The following is a 15,014-nucleotide window of genomic DNA, read 5'->3' as shown; positions in this document are numbered from 1 at the left end:
AATTTTTTAGTATGTGTTTGTCCAATGTTATACTTGTCCCATGTAATATTTGGGACATCCTTATGCTGAAAAGTTATTTGTTGTTGATCTGAAATGCAAACCTAAATGGGCATCCTGCATTTTATATTTGCCAACCTTAAGCTTGTAGTGAGTGAAGTCTACGTAATTCAGTGCCGAAAGGCTTTTCTCAGGTCTGACTGAGTATACTCTTTCAGAAGTAAAAGGTGAAAGTAGATTCGCCAGTCATAGTTAGAGTATACATATTTGAAATCCAGCCTCATATGCTCAAGAAGTAATAATAATTGCCGAGAATATTTTTATTCTTGAAACTTGTCAGTGAATTCCCACCAAGATTTGAAATATTATTGTAATGCAGATTAACAGTGGAAAGAGTCAGACCGATCTTAGAATCTCACTTTCTTTTCACTACCAGTATGGCCCTGGAGAAATCAACTCTCCGAGTCTCAGTATCCAACTGTGTCGTTATGAGGAATTACTAAGACATTTTATGAGAAGCATCTATGATGTCAGACACATAATACTTCTCAAAACATAATACTTCTCAAAACATCTTTCCTGTATTGATTGTGAAGGACCGTTGCAGGTGTACTGTAAGGAAGAAGCAACAGAAATTCAGTCATCCTACCAAATACCTATGCAGTTCCTTCCCTCTGCACAACTTGAGCAGATTGAGTGCAATAAGATGTAGACAAATGAGCTGCCTTGTGGAGTGAAGAACTTGTATTACATTACTGCTTAGCTAGCTGAGTTTTGCTCCTGACTGTAGGAATGACACACAGGGACCCATCTTATTCTTAGTATCTTCAGCATGTGGCCACACACTCAAAGGTACACGAGTGAAGTATACATGGCCAGAGAACTGGGTTCCTACTTCACGGGCAATGAACAGACCATTCCGCCTTCCTAATGTGTTATTCTACATTCAAACTGTAATGCCCATTTTGGGATTTTTCTATCCTACCTTTGTGCACAAAAACGTTATTCTCACAGAGAAAAATGTAGAGCCGACAGAATGACAGCTGTGATGTCAAGTCTTACTGCGCTTCTATGATCCTAGAGAAGAGAAGACTTAGAGAGGAGGGGACTAGAAGCTGCCCTCAGGGAGTTGAAGGGCTGTCATATGGGAGAAGGATTGCTCCTGCTGTGGATTCCAAAAGGCAGAAGAACTAGAGTTGAGTGGTACCAGTTATAGGGAGGTATGGTCAGGTTTAAGCTATTAAAACTACCCAGTTCTGCAATGCCTCAAATGTGGTGAGGTCTCCCCTGCTGAGATGTTGATCACAGACTTTGATATACCATTCTTCAGGAATATGAGAACAGTAACTGCAGCTCTGTTTTCTTCTTAACTTCTAACATAGGAATAATCCCAGGTATCAATTCACAGGTGAGGGATTTGATCCAACTAAACCTGAAGAAACTCCTTTGCTAGTTTTAAGGCATCTGTAAAGTGTTAGTTGCAGTGGTTTTCAAACTTTGCCGCAGATTAGAATTACCCTGCAAACTTTGAAAAATCTGGATGCCCAGGCCACATCTGCAGAGATTCCAATTTAATTAGTGTGGGCTATAGCCTGAGCATTAGGATTTGTCCAAAATTCCCTAAGTGGTTCTAATATACAGCAATTTTGAGAATCACTGAACTAGTTAGAGAGTATGATTCTGGATTTTCGCTTGGGATCTGATTTAACGAGAGGTGTAAATGAGCAACTTTGAAAACTTCTCGTGGCTCTCTATTCCTCATTTACTAAAAGCGGGTGGGGGTGGTGGGAGATGTACTTCTAAAGCATCTTCCTCTAAAATTTTATTATTCTAGGGCCCTTCAAGGTTTATGACTTAAAAGGTACTTCACTGCTTTGTAGAAATAGAAGAGGATCTCTGTTCGGAGACCTGGGAATGATTTGCACTCTTTCTGTCAGTTTTAATGGCAGTCATAGACTGCCCTCAACGTGGGGTTTTTTCTATCACTTAGAGGAATGTGTGGCACCAACAGCATTCAGATGGTGGGTGGTTTCAGCAGCCCTCTGCTTGTAACTGGCGTACACCCTCATTTGAGCAGTAACTGAGGATTAAAGTGGGTTTCTTTGCTCTTCTCTGTGACTCCAGAAGATACTCTGTTGCCAGAGGTAGTGTCATTTGGTGGATGACTGGACATTTGTCTTGGTATTTGGAGTCGATGGCTTTCGTGCTCTTTAGAGCTTGCTGCCTTACACACAGCTTAGTGACTCGCTTGCCAAGACTTTTCCTCCCATAACCCAGGACACTCAAGTTCTCTTTAGGTCTTAATTTTACTTCTCTCCACATAAGAGTGTGTGTTTCTTCGTCACCCTGGTCTTGTAGCAACTGACTCTAGATAGGCAGTGATGGACACAGGACTCCATTTTATTCCCCACCCCCCAAGGAAATTGAAGGAGGACTCCTATTATTAGGTTTTCTCAAAGATGTTTATATTTCAAGTAATTCACATTTGTCAGTGAAGTTTTATTTGCCACACAATGCACACAGAAGTAGTCATAGATGTGGACTATCACAAGGCATAAAACATCAAAATTCCACCATATTTTACGTCTGAAATTTCTTACTTTCAAACGGGAAGGTACTTTTAGAAGTATAGTCTCCTACTATGAATACTTCCTGAATTTTTTGTTAAAAAAATTCAAAACCCATTACCATATACACAATTCAAGATAAATTACCCTGTTAAAGCTCAAACAATCCTATTGCGAGAAAATTTTTGAAACTTTGCGTTACTTGTGAAAGAGTTAAACATGTTCTTCCTATTCTGGCCGTCAGATCTCCACATGTCTACCCTGGGGTGTAAGTAAATGCTATTAGTGCACCATGGAAGTGGGAAAGAACTGTTTTTTTTTAAATCAGGGAGGGCAACAAAGCAATAAGAAGGAGCACAGGGCACCATGTTAGTGACAAATCGCAGGAGGTGGTTCTAGAAAGGTTGTGAAAACTAGTTTCTCATTGCAGGAATCGGGTTGGGCCACTCCTTCACCCCCCTTCTCAAACACAAATATTTTCATATAATAAAAGCCTGTTCCCTATGGTTATAACCCAGCCTCCCCTCCTCCGACACCACCATTTTTAAGGGGCTTGCTGCGCGGACTTCTCCAAAGTCCCTAGGTTTTTCTCCCTCTGGCCCTTGTAGAGGTGAGGCGTCCCTTCGGGGGCTCACGCCGCGTGAGGGGACCAGAAACACCCATTAGGATCCAACCCGGGCAGCCGGCGGCCCGAGCATGCGCTGAGAGTTCGTGCAGCTGGCCCTGGCTGCCGCCGCTGCCTCGTCCGGACTTGGCGAGGACTTGGGAGGGACAGCGGCGCTGGGAGGTGGCTTAGCAGAGACTTTCCAGCAACTGCTGCCCAGGACTTTTTTTTTTCCCCCTTTTCCCAGGAGGCGGCGACGGCGGCGGCGGGGGGAGAGGAAGAGAAGGAAGCTTCTCCAGTTTGAGTCAATGCAGCCCTGCGGCTTTCCAGGAGGAGCGTCGCTGCCCCGATGAGCCCCCGCAGTGCGTCCCCGACTGTCCCCCGGCGGGATCGGGGCGCGGAGCCCAGCGCCGACGGTGAGTGGCCGCGCGTCTCTCGTCCTTCCTGCCCGCTGTCCCGCCAGCCCGCCGGCGGCGGCTGCCCCCGGCGCTGTGTGCTAAACTACTTAGAGTGCTGGCTTCGGGGCTCCCCGCCGCCGGCGCTTCCCCGCGCGCCCTGCCGGGGGCGCGCGCCCGGGTGGCGGGGCGGCTGACCGCGCTCGGCTTTGTGCTCCTCGGGCGGCTGGGAGAGCCGGGTCGCGGCCGGGGCCGGGGCCGGGGGAGGGGGACGTGAATGACTAACCCGGCGTCTGCACAGCTGCACCGGCCCTAATTCCCGTGCGCCCCTCCCCGCTCCCCGCCCGCCGCCCCCGGCTAATCCATCATTCCGGGGCCCAAACATCATTTCTCGTGTTCTCCCGGAGAAACCCTAGTCGCCGGGCGGAATCCCAGCTCAGCGCTGCGCCCCCTCCAGTGCCCCGCGTTCACACCCGAGCTGCGGGATGGCGAAGGGGGTGCGGAGGTGGGGGGCCCAGGAACTGTCCCAGTGAGAGGAACACTCTAACCTTCGGTGTCGCCCGCGGCGTCTGTGACATCTCCGGGGGGCGGGGGGGAGACGGGAGTGTGGTTTCCAACCTTCGGGACAGTTCGGAGCAGAGCTCTCCCCGAGGAGGGGCGTGGACTGAGGGAGGTTTTAAAGAGCGTCTCATCAGAATTCAGAGGACACCGCCGCGTGTCCCCTGAGAACCCGAGTTTACTGCGCGCCTTCATTCATCCGGGGAGACAATCTTTTCTCTTCCCAGCAGGTGTTATCTGAAGCCTGTTTGGAACTTTGGGGAGTTTAGGTTACTATTATAACTTTAACAAATGATTTTCGATGAAGCGATGTCTCGAATGAACTAGGCTTCGGACCAGACCTGCACCCAGCTGAGGGCTGGCAGAGGAGGGATGGGCTGGGGGTGAGGAGCGCGGTGGTGAGAAGTCCCCTGTTATCCCCCGCCCTCTGCAGATCGCTGCTGTTTTGCCCGTGGGGGTAGGATGTGGTGAAAGGATGGGGCTTCTCCCTCCCGGGGCTCACAATGGCCAGAGAAGATTCTGTGAAGTGTTTGCGCTGCCTGCTCTACGCGCTCAATCTGCTCTTTTGGGTAAGTCAAGCAGTCCACTGCACCAACAGGTGGGGACGGCTGGACTCGGTTTCCTATAGCCACCACGTAATGCGCCAAAGGGCATGGCTAAGTATTAATTAATTACATGGGATCACACCCTCTATTTTTCAGAGAAGTAAATTTTGACCTTAAAATGCCTTTGATCTAGCTCAAGTTCCATTTGTAATTAGAAAAAAGAAATCCACCGCTGGATACTAGTGGCAGTAAAATTAGACTTGAAGTTAATCTGGGGATATAAATAAATGCACGTGCTTGTGCTTGTAGATAAGAAAATTTTGACACACTACTTAGGGAACTGCTTGTTTTCAGGAATTTCAGATAACTGTGCAAGCCATAAATTGTTTCCTTACGTCATCCTATAAAATCTGGTGGGGGCAGAAGTCTTACTATGTTTTTGTAGGAATTCATACCCAGATATCCTATCAAAAGACTAAGTAGATTTTTCTGGGAGATTCCATATAGTCTGAAAAGGTGGTTTCCGTGTAACTATTTCTAAGTTGGCAAAGCTTTAAGGAATTTTGTGTATGCTTTTGGAAAATCCCATAACCATTTAAGGAAATAAAATACATAAAATTTAACAAGCTCATGGAAATCTTTACGCCCTGTGAGTTAGTGACTTTTTATGCATTGCACCCAGGCATAAATTTTCATTAAGTGTTATTAATAATCACATTGTTATTTACAAAACTTTTGAGGAAACTGTAAAAATTTAAACGTCGAATGTTGCTTCAGGAAGCTGTCCTGCTTAAGCAGTTAGTTTTTTTTCCCCCAAATTTGTGTTCTATTAATAATTTATATTCAAAACGTTCTGTTACAGTTTTTAATGAGTAATTTATTTATTTGGCTGACTAGCTGGCATTTACCAGCTTTTTTTTTTGTAGGGTTATGACATGTGGTCTCTAGAGAATGACATTTTGGTTGAACTACTCCTTATGGATGGCTCCATTTTAAGGTGACAAATGAAGCCTTACGTCAGGAAGTAATCTGAAAGATATCTAAACTGGCAACTTTTTTTCTCAACATGAAACTTAAAGCATTGAGTAGTTATATTCACCACTTGGAAATATAAAATACCTAACTGATCTTATTGCAGTTTTTAATTCTAAAAATGTACAAATTAAATGTACATTTAATTTAAGGTACAAACTTAATTTAATTAAGGTCATTAAATTACCTGCTTAGCTATAGGGTATTAAGATTTTGAACTTTGTTCCTTTAAAATGTGTGATAATTGTCACTTCTGTTTATTAGTTTTTCACTTTTCTACTTTATTGTTTTTAATTACAGAATCAACACATTTTTATAACTAAAAGGGGATTTAAGATGATCTGGTCGAACTTCCTTACTTTGGGAATGAGAAAACTAAGTGTAGGTTAGTGACGGGAAGCCAAAGGTCAGATGGCCCAATGGTGACAGTGCCGGGAGCAGAACTCAGCTTTCTTGCCCCTAGACGGTGCCTTTACATGGACGATTACTGTGTTCGCACCTTGGAATTACTAGGACTTTTTTTGTGCAACATAGAACAATGTTTTGGAAATTTTCTCAATAACTTGTATTATGTGTGTGTGTGGAGGGGAACCCAAATCACTTAACAAAAATATTACTCTTCTGAGTAATGACATTTGCTTAAAAATGCCTATTCCTTAAACTCCTCCAGGGCTCTTTGTGTCCCCAAAGAATGTAAAATGTTATTTCTTTGTTGTTATCCTGTACTTCAACATTCTCACTTTCTGTGTGTTCTGATTTATTAAAATTGCTTCCCCCTTTCTCCAACCCTCCTCTTCTCCAAATATCATCTCCCCACCAACAAAATAATCCGAGTTTACTGCCTACTCAGCATCCCTCTGTATTTTTCTTTATTTTATTATTATTATTATTTTTTTTTTTTTTGCTGTACGTGGGCCTATCACTGTTGTGGCCTCTCCCGTTGCGCAGCACAGGCTCCGGACGCGCAGGCTCAGCGGCCATGGCTCACAGGGCCAACCGCTCCGCGGCATGTGGGACCCTCCCGGACCGGGGCACAAACCTGTGTCCCCTGCATTGGCAGGTGGACTCTCAACCACTGCGCCACCAGGGAAGCCCTATTTTTCTTTATTTCATACAAAGATGTATTTACTCATACCTGTCCACGTATACCCATTCATGTACATTCATATAGATATTCATGACATTTTTTGTTAGGTTGTTTTTCTCATTTGGTTAGAGTTGCAGGAGCAGGATTGCTATGTCAGAGAATATGTAATGATGACAACAAAATAGCTAACATTTATGTAGTTCTTACTATGTGTGCCAGGCACGTTTAAGTGTCTCCGTTTCCTAGCCTGCAAAATAGGAATGGTTCCTATTTTTTAGAGTTTTTTAGAGTTGTTGGGGGATTAGACTCAATATATGTGAAGTGCTTGAACAGTGGCACTTAATAAGCGCTCTCTACGTCGTAGCGGTAGCAACAGTAGCTGTAGTACCCGCAGTCGTTACTACTACTGCAATAATGATGCTCACGAATAGTTTACTGTAATAAGTAGATTACCAGGAGATGGATGGATGAGTCAAAGGAATCCTTGTAGTAGTAATGGTTATTGTTGTGATTAATACTGCTACTATTGCTACCGCTCCTCCATGCCTTTGACCCAGTAATCCTGTCCTGGGAATCTATCTCCTAGAAATAGAAGCACCAATATACCTCATTATATGTACATCATATACATATAATGTTGCTGCCATCTTATGAAACTTTTAAATTTTTACCAATCTAAGAGGTTCAAAGTGTTATTCCACTGTTACTTTATTCTTTACCTCCCCCGCTATCAGTGAGCTTGAGCATCACTTTATATAAACAAATTTTTATATGTTTTTTCGGTAGAATTTTTCTCTAGAATTTTATATAATCTTTTTTTATTCTTCTGTTCTTTTAAAGCACCTGCCTTTCTTGTCTTGATTAAGGTTTCTTTTTCTTTGAGATGATTTTATACAATTAAAATATCTGTCAGGAGTTTTTTGGAATTATATGAAATGTATATGATAACTTTGGGGACATTGGTGTTATTCTTTCAAAGTTAAAGCAATGTTTGCAGATCCTATATTTCCTTACTTGTGCCTCACACATTCCTGGGCATCCTTACACTACTCTTTCATCCAATTCTCATCTAATTCTCATCTAATTCTCATTTTCCGCCTGGAAAATGGCGGGTGGTGGTAAAGAGAAGTTACTCAGTGAAGCTCATTAACTTGCCAGTAAGTAGCAGAATAGGGATTCAAAGTCCAATTTTCTTTTTCTCTAAGTGCGGCAGAAGTTGTACTATTGGAAACGGTGCTGAATTTATTTGCAGCAGAGAAATAAACATCTTCAGTAGGAAGGGATTAGCTGTCCACCTGCTCATTCCAAGTCCCCTAGAGCAGTGCTTCTCAACCCTCCATGTGCATACAGATCACCTGGGCATCTCGTTAAAATGCAAATTCTGATTCAGTATGTCTGGGGCTGGGCCTGAGAGTCTGCATTTCTCAAAAGCCCCTCTGTGACACTGTTGCTGCTGGTCTGAGTGCCCCATCTGGAGGAGCAAGGCTTTAGTCCTTGCTTTTAGTTCTCATTGGAATTAGAAGGAGAACAAACTAGTGTGGCGTGAACCTGAGCTCATCCTGAGTGTGGAGAGGGCGACTGTACTGGCCTCTAGTTTTGTGGGATTGAGATACCTGTACTCATTAACTGCAGGATCAAAAGCTGTATCCTTTTACTCTTCTCCTAGCATCTGAAATAGACTTTTTCTTATCTATTTCTACTATACTGGTACCCTCTCCCCTTCTCTACCCAGCAAAGATTTTAGGGAAAGAAAAATAAATCTTATTTGGAAAAACACTGAGGACCTATACAATTTTGTTTTTCTGTTCTGGGAGTTGAATATCAAACAGTGAATTTTTTTTTTTCAGTAAAAACATGTATCTTGCATATTTGATTTTTTTAAGTGGGAGGTATAGACCTGTCTAAGAGGAAACAATCCACAGAATATTCAAGATCACAGATGCACTGCATTCTTTCATTGCTGTGGATCCGGTCACCTTGATTTGCCATCTGTTGAAGTGGCTCTTTCACTTGTAAAGAAGCATGATCCCGGTTCAGCTCTACTGGGGCTGGCAGACAGATACTGGACCTTCGAGGTTTGTCATGAGTTTTGTGGATTTGTAACGGGAAAAGGCACATGAGACACAGTGCACGTGAGTAAACTGCCCTGAGAGCTCTTTGGAGACCATGATTCACATTCTGGCCACGATAGAGCAAGGAAATGGGTTATTTTTACTTCAAATGTATCACACTTTTACTTTTTAAATGCCATAGTATTTCATAAATGAAAGCTTTCCTCCATTTTAAAGACAACTTCTGTGGCTTTATGATGTGAGTGTTTGCCATTCTTAGATGATAATTTTCTGCTGTTGGAAAAATGGATACATATGGTTCTTTTTGGAAATTCTTGAAATTGGTGAACACTTAACATTCATCATGTTTGTTTATTATTTTCTAAAAGTATAATATCCCACCTGTAGTTTTAAACTCTCTTTTCTCACCAGCAGATAAGAGCCATTGTCTTTCACTTACCATTACCAAAGAGTAGCAAGAGAGAGGAACTACCCTTGACTAAATACGAAAAGAAGCTTATAAAAGAAAACCTAAAAAGCAGACAGGAAATCTGGTTCACACTTTTGGGATATATGCAAGCTAGCTGAAGAAAACAGAAGACTCAATGTTCTGTTTGTTTTTCTCCGGTTTTCCATAGTGAACCTTAGGTGTCTGACCCCCGTAGTCCCTAAAGAGATTCTGGGCAAGTGGGTATTTGCATTCACACAGCATTTATATACTCATGTTAAAATACTACTTTTTATTTTTTTATTTATTTTTTATTTTTTTTTTTGCGGTACGCAGGCCTCTCACTATTGTGGCCTCTCCCGTAGCGGAGCACAGGCTCCGGACGTGCAGGCTCAGCGGCCATGGCTCACGGGCCCAGCCGCTCCGTGGCATGTGGGATCTTCCCGGACCGGGACACGAACCTGCATCCCTTGCATCTGCAGGCAGACTCTCAACCACTGCGCCACCAGGGAAGCCCTACTACTTTTTGAATTGTTGCTCTCCACCCCCCCACAATTTTGTACTATGAAAGGCATTCCAGTTTACTTTAACTCTTCCTAAGGAATAAAGGAGAGCCCTTCGAGAAATGTTAGTGCTTTTTAAAAATAAACATTCAATAAGCTTTAGTCTCAGGGGCAAAGCTAATACACTTTTCTTAATGCGGTTGGCTCAGCTGAGCAAAGACAGGCCACTGCATGCTTCTTAAGGAAGCATTTCGAGAAGGAGAAGGGCGTGGAGGCTTCCTTGGGGCCCAGCCCTGCTGCCAACTGGACTCACAGGCCCCTCAGGCATCGTTCCCCACTCAGAACAGTCACAGGCTGGGCCATTGGGCTGCACAGAAACTACGGTGTAGAATGAGGCCTTTCACCCTTCTTTTGCCTGCATTGCCTATAGGGTGACCAGATCATTTATTGTGGAAATCAGGACAATTTTGAGAGTGAAGTTTATAAGGGGTTGTCTCTATTAATAATGATGACAGGACAACAGAGGCTTAAAGTGGAACCATCCTGGTCAGAGCAGGATGTATGGTCACCCTGTCTGCAGGGCAACATGATCTATAAAAACTATTAGTCAGCACAGCTCCAAGGTGCTATTGATTTATTCATCCTTAATTAGTAGATGTTCGTGCTTAAATGATACCCACAAGGAATCTTCGGAACTTGTTTCAGCCATCATTTACAGTGCCCGTGCTTTCAGGCAAATAGTCTGATCTGTTTGCTTTTTTTCTGCTGCTCCCGGCTCCCCCCCCAGACCCCCAGAAGGGAAGCTGGTTGAGGCATGAACTGATTAAAAGGTGGATGGGAGCAGGCTTGGGAACTGAGACAGACATGTTCCTGGGAAGTACTTGCCTTGGACTGCTAGCCTCCAAATTATCAAAAATTGATTTACCGGGCTTCCTTGGTGGCGCAGTGGTTGAGAGTCCGCCCGCCGATGCAGGGGACACGGGTTCGTGCCCTGGTCCGGGAGGATCCTACATGCCGCGGAGCGGCTGGGCCCGTGAGCCATGGCTGCTGAGCCTGCGCGTCCGGAGCCTGTTGCTCCGCAACGGGAGAGGCCACGACAGTGAGAGGCCCGCGTACCGCAAAAAAACAAAAACAAAACCAAAAAACATTGATTTACCTTTACATTTTAATAAATAATAATTGGAATCCTTTTGTTTTTAAGAAAAAAAGGGAATTTTAAAAGCATCTAGTTCAATTTTTCCATTTTCATCATGAGCGAAAAGAGTTTCTAAAAGTTTGAATTACTCGTCCAAGTTCTCTGTAGAGACAGAAATGTAACTAAGTTCCTGGTCTCTCTTCCACATTCTGCTCTTTGCTAACAGATTTGACATAAAAAGAAAAGTTTAGGTGGCTGGCTTTAGACATCTGTCCGCCTTGAGCAGAAATGATTAGTGTTACTGTCACCTCATATAAGAATATATATTATATATGCCAGACAGTTGAAGGATGTAAATGTCTATTTTTTGACTGCAACCTTACTTCCTGGAAACTATAGGTATACATTTCATAATAAATTCTGATATAGGAAACAACTTGATTCTTGTTATTTTTTTTACATGATTAGATTCAAGCAAAACCAGAATATATCTGCAACACAGCAAATTTCATTTTTATAAATATTTGTTGAGAGCTAGCATTTTCTGAACGTTTTTTGCAAGACAGAAGGTGGCAGAGGTCCTGCCAAGTAGTATATTAAATATATTTCTCTAAAGTAATCTTTGTGTTATTTTCTAAATATTTCCTTGAACTACAGATAATATTTTGCAATATTGGAGAAGATGTAAGGAGCTATAAACCTAGTTACATGTGATAACTACAGTGTCCTAATAATTTAATCATCATGAATGACAGTTGAAGAATTATTTTATTTTAATTTGGAAAGTTAGTAGAAAATACCATTATTTGTAAGGAGTCCTGAATTGGTTGCATAATTTGTCCTTCTAGATTTAATAGCATTAGGATTAGTTATTGAAGTGACCTTGTCTCATTTTAGCTTAGTTCCTTGCTATAGCATGCACTGTATTTGTTGTTACTGTTATTATTTTCTCAACAATAAGTAAAATCACTCTTTGAGAATTGAACTTTCTCAGCCATTTAATGCGGCTGGAAATAAGGTCATAATAAAAAGCAGTGTATTTTCAGAATTGCTTGTTTACTGTGAGATAAAGCTTTGTGTTGATATTATTTATTTCTACTGATGTTCTCTGCACAGCTACAATGCTTCGGTGACTACAGTGAAAAAAACAGCGGGGCTAAGTAGAATGCAACATTTGTAGTTTAAACGACTTTTGAGAACACTTAAGCCAGCTTCTGACCTGATATATAAATTTTTCATCATGTAATTCAGCAAGCATCTCTCTACTGGAAAACTTCCAGTGATAGAAAGCTCAGTTCTACTTAAAGCATCTCCTAATTTTGCTAAAGTTCTCCAATAGTTAGCTTATCTGGCAAGTTGAAATCATCTTTCTTTAATTATTTTCTCATTCATTCATCTAATATGTATCAGGTCTTACTACTGGGCCTGGTACTCTACTGTGAGATGGGGCTAGAGGCAGTGGTCTGTGTCCTCTAGTGGAATGAGATGGGTGGGTAAAAATAGGAGACGGTAGATAACTGCTCTGTGAAGTCTAGACAAGAGTGTTGACTCTGGGTAAGGAGGGAGCTGGGAGGAAAACTTTACATTCTAGCTGATGTTTGAGCTGGTCTTTAAGGATAAGGTTGCTCTGCTCATGATATGGAAAGGCTGGGGCAGGATTGCATTCCAGGCAGAGGGAGCTGCATGGGCAAAGCCATAGGTTTGGGAGGTCTGTGTGGTGCATATCAGAGAAGCACAAGCAGGACTTTTTTCATCCAAGGACAGAATGTGTGTGGGAAGGAGTTGGCAGGAAATAAGTTGAAGAGATAGGTCAAAGGGTGACTGAAGAGGGCCTGTGTGTCCTGCTGTAGAGTTTAAACTTATTCTCTAAGAGAGAGTTGGGGGAAGTGGAAGTGAGAGATGGGGAGGGGCCCCAAGGGGCAGCTATTAGAGCTTTATAAGCAGAATCGCTCGATCTGTGTTTTATAAAGCTAACTGAAGGGTGAATTTGAGGTGGAATCTGTGAGCTGGAGAGTTCTATTATAAGGTGATTATAATTGCCTGGCAAGAGACTGAGGGCTTGAACTAGCCAGAATGGCAGGAAAGGGGGAGGAATTTATCAGGTGTGTTGCAGGAACAATCCGTTGGACTTGAAAGCAATTAGATGTAGGACTGAGGAAGAGGGAGAGGTTCAGGCTGCTTGCCAAGGTGCCAGTGGATGTGACTGAAGCATTGATTATACCATTTACCGAGACAGGAAAAACAGTGGGAGGGACACACAGGTTTCGAGAAGAATGAAAATGAGTTCAGTTTTAGAGATGTCAAAAATAAGAATGGCTATGGAAGTCCAATAGTTCTATCCAGAGCGGCCTTTCCCGTCCATTTGTTAGACCTTCAAATATCCGAAGATCACATCTATGTACTGATTTAAGAGTCGTCTCCTAAACTGAGAAAGGTTTAGAGAAAGGCCTGAGGTCAAAAGGAATAGGTAATATGTATAAGATAGTAACAGGGAATATGTGTAAGAATCCTACGCTTTTTTCATCCTGTGAATGCTCTATGAAGTTGGACTTGCTATTATAACATTTTATATAGGAGGAAACTGAAGCTTAGGAAAGATTAAATGACATACCCGAAGTCATATAGATGAAAAGGAGCAGAGCTGGAATTCAAATTCAAACCAAGCTTTTTTTTTTTTTTTTTTTGCGGTACGCGGGCCTCCCACTGCTACGGCCTCTCCCGCTGCGGAGCACAGGCTCCGGACGCGCAGGCTCAGCGGCCATGGCTCACGGGCCCAGTTGCTCCGCAGCATGTGGGATCCTCCCGGACCGGGGCACGAACCCGCATCCCCCGCATCGGCAGGCGGACTCCCAACCACTGCGCCACCAGGGAAGCCCAAACCAAGGCTTTTTGATACAATGGCTTCTTATGGTCAAGACCATATGCCTCACGATGACCTCTAAGACCATGTGCTCTGACCCCTTCCTGGCTTTCCATTCTTGCTCCCTGCCGGTTTCCCCTCCTTGCACATATCATGCTGCCTTCCACCCTGGGACCTTTGCTGTTCTTTCTGACTGGAATGTTCTTTTCAACCTCCCTTTCCCTAATGAACTTGATAATTATCTTTCAGATCTTAGCTGTCTGGAGAAGTCCCCTTGACCCCATGGAATAGGTCAGTCACCCCAAAAGGATTTTTTTTAATATTTATTATTTTTTTAAAATTTATTTATTTATTTTGCTGAGCTGGGTCTTAGTTGCAGCACGCAGGGTCTTCATGGCACGTGTGGGATCTTCGTTGTGGCATGTGGGATCTTTTAGTTGTATCATAAGGGATCTAGTTCCCTGACCAGGGATAGAACCTGGGCCCCTTGCAATGGGAGCATGGAGTCTTAGCCACTGGACCACCAGGGAAGTCCCCCAAAAGAAGTTCTTACAGCAACTTGTATTATTCCTTCCTAGTACTTATTACACTTTGCAGTTACACATTTGTGTCTCTGATGAATTGACTAACACTTGACTAACACGTGATCTCTTCACTTAGTAAATTTCATCATAGAATTGAGCTGGTGCCTGTCATTGCTGATCAGTATATATCTCTAGCACATTGCACAGTACCTGACAAAGAGCAGCTGATCAATACATATTTTTTTGAAAGAAAGAATAACTTCAGAACCCATGCTCTTAACTGTTCTACAGTACTAGAAATGTTTTGGAATATGCCGTTTTAAAAAATGACATTTTTGTTATGAATGGAAGTACTGTGTATATAATGACAACCGCTGATACTATATCATGCAAAATGAAGAATCTGATAATTTATTGATAGCTGTCTTAGAGCTATGATATTGAAAACTGGCTAAACAGCCTGCAAGAAATTAAAGGATGGAGAAATCAAGATCGGTTATTATTTCGAAGAATGATAAAGAGAGGGGAGAATTATTTATAACTGCAAAAGAATTAAGGTAATTAAATAAAATAGCACATTAGTAGACTTTCCCGTTCCCCTGAAACATATAAGGTATTTGAAGACCCACATATAGCCAAGTAGAGGGAGGCCACTTAGCCGCAGATTTAATCAAGCAGTCCATGGTCCCCTGCTAGCCCTGTGTGTTG

General features: G+C 42.8%; 1 protein-coding gene across 1 annotated transcript in view; it reads left to right on the top strand.

Annotated features, from left to right (window-relative positions):
• Positions 1-3,091: 3,091 nt before the first annotated feature.
• TSPAN12 (tetraspanin 12) overlaps positions 3,092-15,014 on the top strand; it is a 65,976-nt gene continuing 54,053 nt past the window's right edge. The window contains exons 1-3 of the mRNA XM_079931669.1: positions 3,092-3,174; positions 3,416-3,584; positions 4,555-4,690. Coding sequence (XP_079787795.1) covers positions 4,625-4,690 — 66 coding nt within the window. The 5' untranslated portion in view covers positions 3,092-3,174; positions 3,416-3,584; positions 4,555-4,624. The remainder of the gene's footprint in view (positions 3,175-3,415; positions 3,585-4,554; positions 4,691-15,014) is intronic.

Source organism: Stenella coeruleoalba (assembly GCF_951394435.1).
Source record: "Stenella coeruleoalba genome assembly, chromosome: 9".
NCBI classification, from domain to species: domain Eukaryota; kingdom Metazoa; phylum Chordata; class Mammalia; order Artiodactyla; family Delphinidae; genus Stenella; species Stenella coeruleoalba.
The sequence above is the reverse complement of the archived record's forward strand: the minus strand, read 5'-3'. Positions and strand labels throughout refer to the sequence as shown.